This window comes from Pollicipes pollicipes, unplaced genomic scaffold (genome assembly GCF_011947565.3).
Source record: "Pollicipes pollicipes isolate AB1234 unplaced genomic scaffold, Ppol_2.1 Scaffold_2555;HRSCAF=2994_pilon_pilon_pilon, whole genome shotgun sequence".
In the NCBI taxonomy this organism is placed as follows: Eukaryota; Metazoa; Arthropoda; class Thecostraca; order Pollicipedomorpha; family Pollicipedidae; genus Pollicipes; species Pollicipes pollicipes.
The window spans coordinates 26,321,223-26,337,260 of record NW_023596136.1 but is presented as its reverse complement, the minus strand read 5'-3'; the positions used below and the strand labels follow the sequence as shown (position 1 = coordinate 26,337,260).

The window sequence follows — 16,038 nt, the reverse complement described above, 5'->3', positions numbered from 1 at the left end:
CTTTACTGAAAACATGATGTGATATAATCAGAATGCATAACAAGGTCACCACAGGTCACGCGATGATACGCAAGCTCTTATAATGTCATCCAAGGTCAGCGGCCCCGTGGTCAGCTGCGCGCATGCCAACGCCATTTGAAGTCTCTTATTTGTTCACCAACTTGTGATAGAGTTTGTAAAGGTAAATCCTGAAAAATAAATGCCGCCAACATGATCTATCACAATATCCTGCACACAATATTTGAGGGCCAGATTGTACCGGTAACGGGCGGCCGGGCGGCAGACTGGCCGGAGCCTTGACCGTGCTTCATGGCTAATGCGAGATAACGCGGCATACTGGGCCAGCGCACAGAACATTGTACTGGTGGCTTAGAAAACCAAAGAGAAACCTCAGAACAGCATTGTGGTGGTGACTTAGATCAGGCTAGCACTTCAGTTTTTTCTCGCGTTTGGATGGGTTGTAAATCTGACCTGAGTTGAACTCAGCTGACCTCTAGGTCACCCTAAACTGGTATTTTTGTGCTTGGAAATTTTTCCACAGCTGCACCTAATTAAAGTAACTTAGTCAGAAGCACATTGTGAAATAAAACAAAACAAGAATATCATTCTCGTAGTCTACCGATAGCCCACTTTTGAGCGGCGACTTGGCCAGGCTCTCGTGGTGGAACGGAAATGGTCGGAATGAACTCACCCATAGTATTAACGCTTAATTCTGTGCACTCAATATCCGTCTATACGTATCAACATATGTGTTAACTGCACCTAGTAGAACGACCGCTTTGAATCTCTCGTGACCTCTGGTAACCATACCCTTGGCCTAAGGTAAAAAAAATGGTGTACATCCTTTATAATTTGACGAGAGCTTAATAGCGGTATTCTCACTTTTCTCGCAGAACGATTGGAGGCTGGAGATCTGATAGGGATGTCAACTTCCCCCTAGCCGGGCACGGTTGTCTCAGACCCCCGGCCAGGCACAAGCTTAGCGCGGCCGTCACAACGGATGCTCTCCTATCCTTAAGTTGTTCGATTTCCAGTCTTATTTTCTTCATAACTCGTACCACTTCCCAAGTTTCTGTATTATATAGGCGAAAAACGTGATTCGTGTCTGAAACTTGCATGAAGCGATCCGTGTTGGTTTAGGGTCTGTTGATGCCAGAAATCGTACTGAGTTACGCCAAATACGAATAGTTTGATGAAAATAGTTTAATGGGCCAAGCACTGCATGGCCAGCAAGGTGGCAGCATTTGTGCAGCGTTTCTACGGCATCATGCATGCCTGGGTGATTTCGCAATATTCTGCACGAGCCTGCACACGTTCGTGGGCGTCAACACAGAAATCAGAGGGCTCTAAGCCATTAAAAAGGCAGGGCTGAAAGCAGGTTTAAATTATCTTTAATTGGCTGCGTCAACTGAAAACCTCATACAAAAAGGACCACTCTCTTTAAGGAGTGTCCTATCCTTGGGGCACATTTCAAACACCATCATCAATCTAGTGAAACCTCAAAACCAATTAAGTTTGATAGCAGTCACTGAAGCTCCATCAAGACATGATGAGGATGTAATTTCTACTTTTCGAGTCCATCTTACGCTGTCAACGCTTTGCAACAACGCAATGCTTCCTCCCAACAGTCGCGACCACTGTCATCATGGCAACCGCCGTGCGCACCTCTACTGGTGCAACCAAAAATTCGTTTGTGATTGGCCCAGCGGGCGGAGAGGGTCTGCTACCGAGAAGCGCACTGGTTGAAGTTTGAACCGGTGTGTCACTATAGACTATGTGATATTTTCATTCCCAAAGTCGAATTACACCTCGAAAAAGTCACTGTGTTTGATGCCATAGAGGAGAAATCAAAACCATGGTATAACGTTTCCCTGAATTCGTGGGACAGTAGCCCCATGCTTGCGTATCTTCTTTTTTTGTCTAAACAGAGCGTTTTAAGTGTTCTCAACATTTAGTACACACACATTTTGACGAATAAGTGTGTCGCAAACATTCAGAACAAGCACATTAAAAAAGCAAGGCAAATGAAATGCATTAGCTTCACCGGGGTGAACAGGAAGTCAAATGGGATTTCTTCCGCAGGAGATGCTACTTCAAATCGAAATTCTGAGATATCCAGAAGGTTTTTGAGAAAACTGGTCAACTGGTCAATTCGTGCGAGCCTGATCGAACAATAGGGGAATGGTACAAAAGGATGGGGCACTCCCTTTAAACCTGAGGTGTCAAATGCAGGACCAAGTGAATAGGCAATTTATGTTAGCCTTAAGGGCATTAAAGTTGGCGTTGGGTTTGCCTCGGTGCGACATTTGAACGTCGTCAGCGTACTCTATGCAACACCATGCAGTTTGTATGAACTTCAGGGTGCTTGGGTAAAGTTCTCCGATGCCTTTTTCAAGCCTGTAGATAACTTGCCTAAACCGACTTTGCTGCGCTCTTGTGCACAGGGCAACATCAGCTCCTTCCTCAAGGAAAGCAAAGCGAGACGACGCTTGTCAACGCGGAACGCCACGCCTCCGTGCTAAACCGGTTTTGGGCGCCCCTGGAACGGAGATGCACCGACACCTTGCAACTGAAGTGGCGCAGCAAGACGGAGCACACCACTCACTTGGCTTGAATGCCATTGAAGTGGCTAGAAGGTCATCTGGACATCGGCTGCATCGCCTGGAGGGGCGCCATCAGTTGGACAGTGAACTCGCCGGACCTTAATCCCATCGACTTCTCCTTACGGGTACATCGTAAGCCATACGTCTACAGACCAACAGCGGAGAGTCGGGATGAGCGCGAGCACAAAGCCAAGAATGCCGATCGCTACATCAAAAGGGAGATGAGTCTTAGAGCTGTGTATGAGGCGGTATGTGCCTGGTGCGAAAAGGAGGATACCTTGGACACAAGCTCCATGTGCCGCGTCGTTGGTATGATGTTGTCATCATAGCCAAAAAAGAAATGCACTTTCACTTCATGGCTTATATATTTGTACCAGTTCGATAGCAATGGGTGATATTTTAGCGTAATACGTGCGGCGTAATTGTGGGCACCCCTGTACTGTGTGATTTGTGAAGCACGGCGCGGCTGTCGAGCGGCATTGCTGACACCGAGTTTAGACATCGAGTTTAGACTTTTAGACTAGGCTTGCATTTAGGTAATTTGAACATACTAGTGACAGGATAAGAGCGCTCACGAGAATACATGTCATCAAGCTCGCCTACAGAACGTGACATGTGGCACACCGCGCTCCACGCCATTTCGTCTGTTGTCGAAAGTCAAAACGTTTTCCGACGGGATGCCGCGCAGTTTGGCAAAACATGCCAGGTGATTTACAGACGGTGAGAAACCTGCTCTTTGGTCGTGGGTTTTTGTCTTGATTTGTTCGGGTTGTCGAAGCCCATTTTCCAACATGTATCCATTTTTTATACCTGAGTAAACGTCACTTGCTGTAAGCAGTGACGCTCACCTGCACAAGTACGATTGCCCATCTTTTCAACCAAGTTTTGTCAGCTCCGTGCAGCTGCCACCCCCATTGTCAAATTCTAGCCCGGTTCCGTCTATTTTGTGACGATTTTGGACAATTACGTTTCCCATATGAATCGGAAGCGTTGAAATTGTGTGGGGAAATATCACGTGATATACGAGCTTGTTTCCTAAGTCTTTATGATTGCGTGGTAAAATATTACCGTATTGCCATTCGCGTCGCTCATAATGCATGGCGCTACAAACAGTAGTTGCGAGGAGGACACGAGGCTGTTGAAGGTGTCAACTGTCGCGCACGCTCGGTCAGTTTGCATAGTTCTTCCTAGTTTAGGCATGCCTCACTGGTCGTATGGCCTTGATTGTCATGATAGCATCCATGTTGGGAAGGTCATCATGGCCGCACCGTCCCTTGGCAACGGCTCTCGAAATATGTGCCGAAGTTTTGTGTCCTTGACAGACGCTGGTGTTCGCGTCCTCCGGCTTTTATAAACATGCTAATCCACTGCCAATGTGTACATGCAGTCAAGGTCAACGTAGGCCAGCCGGGGCTGCCTGCCAAATCGCACGACTGCTATTGGTGTCCAGCGTCCACCCCATGTCTGGAGGACTGGCGACGGAGACATGACCCACGTGACAGCAGGGCAGCCGCACCCTGGCCGAGCCCCCTCCCCCTCCCCCTCCCTGCGCCCGGCCGGGCGACGGCACTGTGTCTTCAAGCTTTGGGGACAGAGCCACCCGCGGCATAGGTCGCCTCCTCCTGACCTCACGTCGCGGTGCAATCATCCAGACCAGAAACTTGAATCCAGCGAAGACATAGCAAGGCCAGAGACAGGCGCACTGAGTGATGGAGCACAAGGAAGATGAACTGGTATTCTTTGTCAACGGAAAGAAGGTGGGTACTCGGCTATTTTTGTCCGTTTTCATCGTTAGATGTACAAATTACACGTCGTTTCTTAGAAACACTCAAGGCCTGGAGCGTCACGGACCATTGCTGCTATCGGTATATGTTTTATTGACCTATGCTGTGGCTTCATTGGTGAAATCCACGTCAAAGCTTGTATACTCTAAAACAGTTTGTCCCTTCATTTGATTGCAGTTTACATGGGTAAAGACTTAATTTTGGTTGCCAAGAAACACACACACCGGGGGAAGGGAGAGCGATAGGGAAGAAAAGGGAGAGAGAGAGGGAGGGAGGAATGGGAGAAAAACAACTTTTAACACAGACTTTTTGACACCGTATCAGAAATAACTACCCTTTAATTTGTAGGGGGTACGCAGGCCTATAGTTTTCAATGGCGGCTTCTTTTGGTGAATGTGAAATGACCCTAAAATGCTATGATCGAGAGAATCGCTGCATGACCCCAATACGGAAAATTGGCAAAATTAAAGGGAGTGTTACTCATAAAGGAATGACCTCGGATGGGCGAAGGGTCTGGGGTAAAGAGAATGTTGTCTCTGCGGTTAGGCCATCCCAAATGACTAATTTTACATGACAGCAGAGGCAGAACATTTGGGAAGCATGTCGTCAAGCTTAAAGGTATATAAAAGGTTCACAGATGATTGTTGGGGAAAGAAAGGGGTAAGTAATTTGCAGCTGGCTCAAAGCTCTTCTATCATTTACACCGACAGAGCAGTACAAAATAGCTATCATTTAGTTTGAGTGCCTCATGAACGGAGGGGAAATATTTGTGATTCAAGAAGACCTTTATTTAAGAAGCAATTGCTGTAAGTCGGAAGCCGTTTCCTTAGAAGAATTTTCTGAGCCCATGAAGTTCGGAAGAAAGGAGTTCATAGCCTGAGCTTCGGAAAGCTCTGCGGTTTCAACAGCCGGTTTCATGCCACCTAGGATAAAAACGTCATTGAGCGAGAAGAAAAGTTCACTTCGAGCCCAGTAAACGCAGGCTTTCTATACACAGATTTTTTGAATTATAAATATCGAAACATATAATTGACGGTACAATGATCTTGGCTCACTATTATGCAGAACGAGCGCAACACGTGTGTGGACGCAAACAAGTCAGCTTGAAAAAAATGCGCGATGTACCCCGTATGAGAAGGAACAGCTACCTTATAATTTGCAGGTGTTACGTATAACCATGATATCAAATCGCGGCTCTTGTGGTAAAAAATGAAGCAATTGTGTTGATCAATGTGGGTAAATTTTTCACTCGTCTTATCGTCCAATATTTTAAAATTGAGTTTCCAAAGGAGCAGGAGGGTGGAAATAGCTCCCGGCAGTTCAATGGTATGCGGGTTCTAAGGCTGCGAGGAAAATGTGAAACATCGGTGTGCAGACAGCCACGTTTACTGGGCGAGGATTGAGCTTTTCTCCTTCCCTCATGACGCCTGTAAGTTATGTGGCGTGAAACCGGCTATTTACAGAGCTTTTCGAAGTTCCAACTAAGAAGTTATTTGTTCCAAACTTAACCGATTCCGATCATTCTTTCAAACAGCTCTCCACTTGCAGTTATGCAATCTTTAAAGGACATGTCTACATTTGACGATAAACGAAGGCGACAAAGCATCTGAAAGAAGTATCTTTAAGCCCTTTAAAACATCATTTTGCACAAATAGGTGGTAGTGCGTGCGTAACGTTTTCAACTGGGCGTTTTTATATCGATAATAAAAACAAACTAGCCTTTACAGCACCGCGAAGTTGTGCTGGAAGTTGGTGGTGGCATTGGAACAGTAAAGATAGAAAATATATCTCTCGCACTGCTATAGCTGTTGATTTATACAAAGGACAACCTTAGAAATATTAACAACAAAAAACACATCCCAGCCTTATCTATGAAAGGCACGAATTCAGTTTCAAAGGCTTTCGAGATCCTTAGATCTCGAGCCCCATTTAGTTCCTTTCCTACTTGGGTTCCAGCTACCACAACTTTGAGCAGAGAGAGAAAGAGAGAGAGAGAGGGGGGGGGGAACAAGCGCGGAAAAGAGCCCGCTTGTCGGGGCGGACTGAGTCTTTTGCTACTCAGCCCCTTCTCTCAACTCATTTTCCGAAACTACGCCCCCGTGCTCAGTCGTTTCCCAGCTTGAGAGCCGGCGATGCATTCACGGTTGTCTGGCTGATCGGACCGGACGGTGACTTCTTGCCTGTGCGTGGTCCGTAATCCACCCGCAGTATGGTAGGCAGTCGTTTGCACAACACCCGTGATGTATCTTTAGGCGGTCATACTTTACTAAACCAATATTTCACCATACCTCCTTGCCACCCTCCCCTCACTTAGGTGCTTCAAACTCACCGAGAGATGGCAGCACGGTGCTTGAAGTGTTCGCTAGGCTAAGTATCGTTATGTACTCCTGTTTTAGCCATATATCCTTTAGTTAAGAAAGCTAATTTGTATTCATATGTTCGGCTATGGTGCTTTTCGTAACTTACCCTATTACAAGTCTTGTCTCCGGAAAAGCTGGGGGGATTTTATAACTCCATGAATTATGTGGCACAAAACGTCTAAGCAACGTCTGCAATATTCGGAAAATCGTGCTCGTATACGCCATTTCTGAATGACTGGACGATAGATTTACTCTTGGCCTTGTACGTCGCGTGACCTGAGGAATGGCACGATTGAATGACGTTGCTATTGCGTCACGCACCGCTGAGCGGGCTTGAGATAGTCTGTTCATCTCGCCTGGTCTTAGTCACATCATCTGGTCGAAACGCTGTGCATTTGGAAGCACTGATCGCAATAGATGTTCCTGGTCGTGACGTCAGTCCACTTACAAAGAGCAGATCAGCCTACCGTAGATTTTTGAGTCTTGGTTGAAACCAAGGCTTCACGAATCTAAGTAAGGCTGCTGCGCTCTTTACACCTGAAATTGACGCCACGGCGAGGAACGTCAGAGCTCAGAGGGTTTCAGAGTTATGCTGGAAGTTATGCACGTTCAAATAACAGGCGGTACGGGGTGAACGACTTTGCCACGCAAGCATTGGTCATATTGTTTATACTCGACGTCTCAAGCTGTGCTTAGGATCACGAGTGAACACGGCTAAGTAAAGTTAAGCAAAACAATACTTTTAAAATCCAGTGTACGGGAATTCATGCCTTATCTGTGTTGATACTGCCACTAAAAATGTGCCAAAGTAATGATTTATCCGAGCGTCCACATCCAGCACACCATATACGTCCCACGCTAGGGGCTGCACTGGACACGCACGGCTGGGTGAGAAGTTGACAGTGTCCAGTCTCGTGCGTTAGGGAGAAAAATTACTTATCACGAACATCAGGAAACATGAGCATTGTACGAGGCTAGCGAACATCTAGAGTTTTCGGGTTTGTGTGCTGTAGGGCCACATACACGACACTGCTTAGGGCTGTCTGGATGGCAAGGTTAACTAGTTTTGATGATCCGTACCAGGCATCAGAACATTAATAAAGCTGCCAGCGGGCATCCGTGTTCATCTCGACGAATCTAAATAACTTTTTGAATAACGCGCGTCCTTGTGTCGTCTTTTTGCATGGTCCCGTGCGCAGGTCAAATGACCTGGCATGTAAAAGTGCAAATTTGACTCGGCGCACGTGCGCACGTGCGCACGTGTCGACGTGTCATGGCGAGTGTCACGCTGGTGGGGTCACTGGGTGGCGCGTGGTGCGTGTTGGAAATTGCATTTTTTGCATTGGTTTAGCGTGGGCGGCGCGAAAAAACGAGTGGGGTCGAAATCGACGAGCGACCCTTCGAAACCGCGGCCGCATCTCGGCAACCGCGGGTTGGAGTGACGCCAAATCAACATGAGACAGAGAGTTAAGCACGGATTCACGTGATGTCGCGCGTGACGCCACACGCGTCATGTGCCACGTGCACGGGGGCAGCAAACACAAGTTTCCCCGTTTTGACCGTTTTAACGTGTTGTGCCAGCGCTTTTATTCGGTACACCTTAATAATATAATGCCGTGAAAGTTGCTGGACGTAATGGGAGCAGCGGCTTATAGCAATGCTTTTGACCGAAATCAGCTAGGTACGTTTTGTCACAGCGAATTCTAATCAGTGGTTCATGCGAATATTGAGAATACCGCGATTTGGAACACCGTGTGCTTCGTGAGAATGTCGGGATCACCGTGACACTCGAGGTGACCAAGCATAAAAATCTGTGCAAAATGAGCTCAAGCCATGGCAAATATGCCGGAATGGAATAGTTGCCATAAGCACAGTCCTCTGTATGCAATACACTCCCGAAAACTAAAATTGACGTCTGGCAATGCTGTCGCGACCCAGTTACGTGAAGAAATGTGTGACAGGTGCGCAGGACGTTTGCATGTGTTCATGTTCCTGCCGAACTTCTACCAGAACAACACTGTTTCCTGCATCTTCGATCGTCCATCACATTCGGACCATCGCTTCTTTTCAGGTTTCAGTTGCGTCACCGGATCCCGAGCGGACGCTGCTCTCCTTCCTAAGGGACAAACGTGAGTGCGGTGTTTGAATGGGCACAGAGGACCGGCGACAACTGGGTGACCGAACGGTAATGACCCAAGCCCAACCCCTGAGCCGGCGATCTGTGTCAACAGGCGACATGCACGCTCACTCGCTCCTCAAATGAGACCGAACGTTCGGTCGGCTGCGAAAAAGTGCCTGTTCTGCCAGCGACGAAATTTGGAACCGTCTTGATCGTTATCTGGAGCCAAACCTTTCAGAACCGTTCCGATTTAACTCTAAATGCGATATGCCACGAAAAGCAAGACAAATGAAATTTTGTGCGGCATGACTATCAAACATCTTCGTTTCATGAGTTCATTTGTACTGAAGTACCGTTTGCTGGTACTGAATGATGGTTGAGACCAAAGTCATAGAATTATAAGAAAAGGCATACTTAGCGTAACCAGCCTAGAGGTATGTAGTTTACCATCTAGTTGGGTGGAGGAGGGGGTCATGACTTCTATCCATGAATATAGTTTCCTATTTTATCTATAGTTTTATCCATTAGTTTTCATTTATCGTAATTTTTGAGTCCCCAAAAACTAATTTTGAGGAGCTTCACCCCTGTCCCCAACTCTGACAAGAAAGTGCGTCAGAGCTCGGGAGAAGACCGTATTCAGAGCATTTCATAGGCAGGATCAGCTATTTTTCTCCCTGCATCCCAGCTCACTCACCCCCACGTATTTTTTCAGAGCTGCGTACATGTAGCCTTAAATTTACCGATAGCATGGTTCTACCAGCACCTGAAAGCAATGTCCCTTTTGTTTTTGTGATGTCATCACACAATCGGCTGGAAGCATTGGCGACCTTTTGGCGACCTTTACTATCTGCGCTTAATAATTACCGGTGCAGAAGTCGCACTTCCTAACATGATCCCAACTGATTAGTGCGAAACTCATCCAAAATTGCTATCAACCGGTTCAAACGACATTTTTCAATACCTCTATCACATTCATTTTGTTTTGTATGCAGTAGGATGACAATAAAAAGCGCTCTGTCACACGCTTGTCCACCGATCAGTAGCCTGAGATTGAGGTGCAACGGGCAGTGTAAGAGGCCTACACCAGAGATGCTCGGCCTCGTACCTCACAGCTGCTGTTCCTTTCAGCAACAGGAAGCCCCGGACGAATCCTTGACATGTGTTGCTCCAACATCCCCCGTCTACTTCTGAAGCTACAGTTCAGCTGTTCACAAACAGTATCCTAGATCGGTACGGTTTTCAACTGTATTACTAGAGGCATCCTCCAAGGTAAACTCACAGAAAAGCCGCACAGCATCTTAAAAACTGAAGATAAGCCACGGTCTCCAAGCCAGTCAGCTTCTCACAACATGAACTGAACACAACCAACGGTAGCTCTCAGCCTTGCGCTGAACGCAGTTCATTACCGCGTGGCGAGCATTCGATCCCATTTGTCTCGAATGGCACGACGCCTTAAAACGTCACATGGATAACTGGTCACGTTCGTCGCAAGATGCTGTGGCCAGTCCACGATTCTTACGGCTAGTAAATAGCTTATTTTTTGTAATAGGTATGTGAAGTGAATCTTGGTTGAAAATCTGTCAAAAGCACTGATCTGACGGCCGCATGAAAAGCGTTGTGTCACCACTGATCTGTGACGTCTGCACTGATATACAGTACTTTACAGTAAATTGCTGTCAACTGCTTAAAACTATTCTCATCAAAGCTACTATGTTTGGCTGCATCTCGTGGCTCAATTTGCTCATGCAGCCAGACGTCAACGTTTCGACATGTGCTCTGCACATGCTCACGCTTCAAGCGTCAGCGAGTACAGACCACTTCTAAGCTTCGAGTTTCGTCTAGCTGGGATGGTCTGTTTTAGTATGGTCTGGTCTGCTGCACTTCTTGCTTCATCATCATCATCATCAAAGCTTCTTGAGAAAATCGCGTGTTCCGTTGCGACGTACGCCTAAAAGCTCCAATTTTGCGAGCTGTAGTTACCCTATTACTTGTTGCTGTGCGCACACCATCATTTCAGATCGACATCCCCATTTGCGAAAGCGTCCGTTTTCGGAGGTTATTGTCCCTTCAGCTCATCAAACCTCATTATACCACGAGCCTATATCATCCGGCAAGAAGTAATGATGTCAAGTTCATATTTCCAAGTAAGTGGGTATGGATTCTAGATGCGACTTTCCGACCCGCCAACCCGCCACATATGACGCACCCAAAGCCCGCGGTTTTTTGGTATAGCTGTAATTCAGTCGCCGGGCTGGAGGGGCAGAGCAAGGCTTTGTAAGGCTTTGCAGCACGCATGCATGCGGACGCAAGAATACTCGAGAAAAAGCCGACCAGGTTAACAAAACAAAATGTATGAACGCAATTTTACGTTTCCTATGCGAGAATGGCGACTTATAAATATTTTTTAACAGACCAGGACAAGCACCCCAGCGACTATGGTCAGTCTGTGATTGCATTATGTGGAACCCAGCATAAGTGGCCTGTAATATTAGTTTAACTTTCTTGAGCACTGCATACACTTAATGGAAAGGCAAACAAGGCCAGCCGAGCACAGGCATATGCACCGATTGTGGTGGTTAGATGGAAGGCACTGTCAGTTTAACCCTCATCCTCTAAACACGTCATAGGTTATATACCTAAGTCAAATGGTATCCAAGTAACCTGTAGTTCCTCCGCCAAAATGGCCCTATAAGGGCCGCTGCCAAAGCATTTGGTTTCAGCACGTGAACTGTGACATGACCGGACAGCACGCAGGCATCCTTACAATGTTAAGCCTTATGTTAAAGCCGATGATAAGAAAATCTCCTATGTGTTAGGTGTCATAGTCTAAAATGAAACGAAACTATATGAAATGCTAATCGTTACACCTGTACATCATCTCACATCACCTTTCGAAAAGACACGCTGCTATAGAGGGATATACGTACTATTGGAAGAGCACAATTATGTAAGTCAGCGACCGTATTTTGTCCGCTAGTAGAATCTATGAGACTAACATTATCAAGCCTGGGATTACATTTTATACCAGTACCACGATTCAGACGTGGATGATTCCGTTTTTAACTAATACCATTAACAGCCATTTATATACATGCCAGCCTCCTTTCGTTAAGTTGCGCCTGCAAGTGTGGGGGGGGGGGGGGAGAAAACCTGATCCAGAAGATCAGAACTTTAAACCAGAAGGATCATCGCTTGGATGACAAGACCGAAATGCAAAACTGAGCCGCTTAGGGTGTGATTTCATCCCAGGCATATCACATGTGTTTTCGTGCGTAGCCAGGCGTAGCTGTCGTCTGGTCCGCCTTGCCACGGACGGCCCCTCACGGTCCAACGAGGCCCAGCGTGTGCCTGCCTCGTCTGTTTATACCCAGCACAAGTAAACAGTCGACCCACATGTGGCGGAGGTCGCCCTAGCTGCGCGGGCCCCTCGTGTTGGACCGCAGCAGGAGCGGCGTCGGGTTTCCGGCGCCCAGGCCGTCTGGTGCGCGGGTGTCATGGCGCCGAAGGCCGCGAAGCTGGGGATGCCTGGCGTCCTGTGCCCTTTTCAAGCTGGCGACGCTTGAGATGGGAGGGCAGCACTGGGTTGACAAGGGCAGCATGCAGCGCACCTGCAATGTTGTCATGGTCAAGGCCACGGCGCCACATTCAATAACATTTTCATAAGAAATGCTCTTTAAAAACTTACGGAGGTCATTTAGCTGGCATGAATTGGATGAACACACTGTAGAGTGCCGTAAACATTAGCGTGAAATGAGGTACTGAATGCATCAGAAGCATGGTGCGACTGGTCTGGATTATTCTAAGAAAAAGTTAAAGGCGCGGGGCGTACCCCCCCCCCCCCTTCCCCCCTCCCCTCCCGCCAGGGTGGTGATGAGTTGAACTGCGTGGAAATGATAATCCGACTTCGCGTAACAGAATCTCAGAACTGCTGAATCCCGACTCGGTGGCTTTTTGAATACCGCAAAATAATCCCGACTGGCCGCGGTGCTCTGGCCATAAGCTATGCGGCACATCCTGCCGATGCTGAGAGGCCCATTCGCCGGGTGCGCGCATGTTACTACGGTTTACACGTGTGTATCAATATCCAACAGTGTCTGCTCTTTTTCAGTGCGTCTGACAGGAACGAAGCTGGTCTGTGGCGAGGGCGGATGTGGAGCCTGCACAGTGATGGTGTCCAAGTATAGACCGGACCTGAAGAGAGTTGTGTATCCTTTCTATGAAAATGCAAGACAGTGCTCGTTCTCACCAGGGTAATAGGTACCGGGTAGAGCGAAGTCCGGTAGAAAAAAACACAGCAGCGTGACGGTAGAAAAGAAACACTAGATTGGCGATGTAGGCTAGATTTCTACTCCATGCTAAATATTTGGCAGCTGATAACTGAAGGTAGCTTGGCGCGGGTGTCACAATAGTGAGGGCATCTTATATGTAACTGAATGTTGTGGCCAGACTTTTTAAACGGAACTCTCAAGGACCTGTACGCGTTGTGATATTGACAGGGTGTATTGGTTGATAGCAAGCAGGTTAGCATATGGTATAGGGATCATGTAGAAATGGTCTAGAATGTCCCGGGTTCAAACACACAGCCTTGCGATTATTTATCCAGCGATACATCGATTATTTGTGCTCTATCCTGTAATAAGTTCACGGCCTACCGCGCCCGAAAACTTTGACCCGGTGCGCCGTGGGAGTTTGGCCTTTTTAGACAAAACATTGTCAATGGATCGGCTCAAGACAATTAAGCTATATTTCGTTCGATGCCAGGTTCGTCAAAATTGGCCTGATAGAATTTGATTCACAGCTCTGTGAAAAACAGGTCTTTAACATGTAAACCCTATGGGCTAGAAGGAAAAGTACGTCATGGAGCGGTTTTCCTACCAACGTATATTTGTGAGGACTGCGTTTTCACGACGGCGTTTTGCTTGAAATGTTTGAAATATCGGAAGTTTTTTTTCTGGACATTTCATAGAAATTAAGGGGCCCTGAGAAGTTTTCAGCAAATAATTCATACAGCACGTGTTGCTCTTCCCTCAGGGTCACCTCCTGTAGCTGTCTACCTCTTGATTCCTCCAATTCAATATTTTTAGCGGAGAAATAATGGTTCAAAGCAGCGCTGAAGACAGACAGTCATGCATTGCTTCCCCATTTTGTTCAGAAAGTCTTAAAATATTTCAGGTAGTAAACGTCCGTGGTAATGGCTAGCAGCTATCGCATTATTAGTGAAAAACATGGATGCATGTTTCAGAGCGCCACCCAGCGCTGCGCATGGCCCGCTTCTCGCGCGCCTGGGACTTAAAGTATGCATAAATATGCCGACTATGAAGCGACATTTCACAGACACCTCCAGAGCAGGCATTGACGTTTTTGCCTGAGTCTGCGGGAAGAAGTTCACACACATCACGTCCACTTGTACCAAATACAAACAGTACCAAAACCCAGCTGCGCGCCAGCCATGTTTTTGTGATCATGCCAACAGGGGCGCGGGAAGTGTGTGTATGTGAGGGGGGGGGGGGGGAGACGGCTCCCACACGCCGGGTGCTTCAGCGCGTCTGCCAAAAAAATCAGCCGAACAGGTGACGCCTCCGCGTCTCATGCACTCTCCCTGTCAGCAAAGCTACCACGGGAGGATTGCCGGGTGATAAAAACGGTATGGACTGGATACACTATTTTTCAGGCCGCCAGCCCGACAATTTCTGACCCGCAAGAACCCGTGGGGTTTTGGCTGCGTGATGGGTTAGGCTTGGCGGGTTCTTGCGAGTCGAAACCTTTAGCGGGCAACATAGTGTATTTTGTGTTATTCCTTAAGTTTTAAAATTGTCCCTTAAAGACACATTTTACTGAAACATTCAAGAATAATGACCCAAATTCTCAAAACCATAGCCAGCTGGTATTGGGCAGCAGTTAGGTGGGTTATTAATATAAATGTAGCTACACACTGCACTTGGTTGTTACATGGTGAGGTTGGGGTGCGTTCAACCCTTCTTGGCTTACGCAAAAGCCACACCTCACAAATCACAATCAATATCTGTGATTAATGAAATGCATAGGAAACTGTGAACCATGTCATTGTGGCGGTGTGGTGCACTCAACCATTGTTGATTGTCACAAAAATCATGCCTTATAAATCACAATCAATATCCACGATCGATGATATGTTAAGGAAACCGTGATCCCTCCATTGTCCTACCTCCACTCACTTGACTCAGCCAGCCGTTACTGGCGTATCAAATGCGCAACAGTTGTCAAAACTGAAAAAGTCGGTGGCATAGAGTTGGTTTGTTTATGTCGGAAGGAGATGGAATTTGTGACCAGAATAACAAGGTTCTTAAACAGTGCGGTTTTTTTCCCCATACCGGAATGTCACCATTTTTCAGCACATTTTTTACGAAAGCCTTTTTTTGATTGATCTGTTCATTTTCTTCCAACCTCTTTATCTGTATGCAGTTTTCTGTGAAAAAAATCATATCAGCGCATGACGTCAATGAGACATTTGATAAATATCGAAAGCTGCAGGCTTTGCAAGCTTTGTAAAATGTTCAAAGATTTTCTGGAAATTATATTTACAACTGTTGTTTGCCTTCATGGAAACTTTTTACAGCATGCAACAATATGTCACGTTTATTTACGGCATTGCTTAATGTCAACGATTTTACTGGAAGGTAAAATATTAATGGACAAAATATTATTGATTTCCTCGCTTTCACGCCGCATCACACAAGCGGGGCGACGGTGGTTGTAGGGTGAAACGTGGATGGTGGTGAGACAGAAATGTGGGTCATCCAAAGCTACCACGTGGTTTTTGTGTGATGTTGTCACATGATGTATCCACTTCAGGGCAGCAAGCACAATATAAGAGGCTGGCTCTGATTCTTCACTGAGAAATATGACATTATAATCCTTCTCACGCAGTTGAATAATGATCGTGCTCTTGTACATTGTGATGAACTGCTACTTTCCGTAAGTTGAAACACCCTGCATCTTTCACTTGTCGGTGCAAAGCTATCAGTTGATGCATGCAATTTTTGAATAAATAGGCTGTGGTCTACTGAGATGAGGTAGAATGATGAAATCTTTTGGAACACCTTGGTGATTTCATTTCCACGCTTCTCCTCATTTGTAGTTGAAAATTGGTGTCACAGTGTTTAAGATACACTTTGGTGTATTGTAAATTTCAT

General features: G+C 46.7%; 1 protein-coding gene across 1 annotated transcript in view; it reads left to right on the top strand.

Moving 5' to 3' along the window:
- The first annotated feature begins 4,183 nt into the window (after positions 1–4,183).
- Positions 4,184–16,038, top strand: part of ry (xanthine dehydrogenase rosy) — a 50,140-nt gene continuing 38,285 nt past the window's right edge. Inside the window, exons 1-3 of the mRNA XM_037220949.1 lie at positions 4,184–4,360; positions 8,819–8,876; positions 12,975–13,071. Coding sequence (XP_037076844.1) covers positions 4,313–4,360; positions 8,819–8,876; positions 12,975–13,071 — 203 coding nt within the window. The 5' untranslated portion in view covers positions 4,184–4,312. The remainder of the gene's footprint in view (positions 4,361–8,818; positions 8,877–12,974; positions 13,072–16,038) is intronic.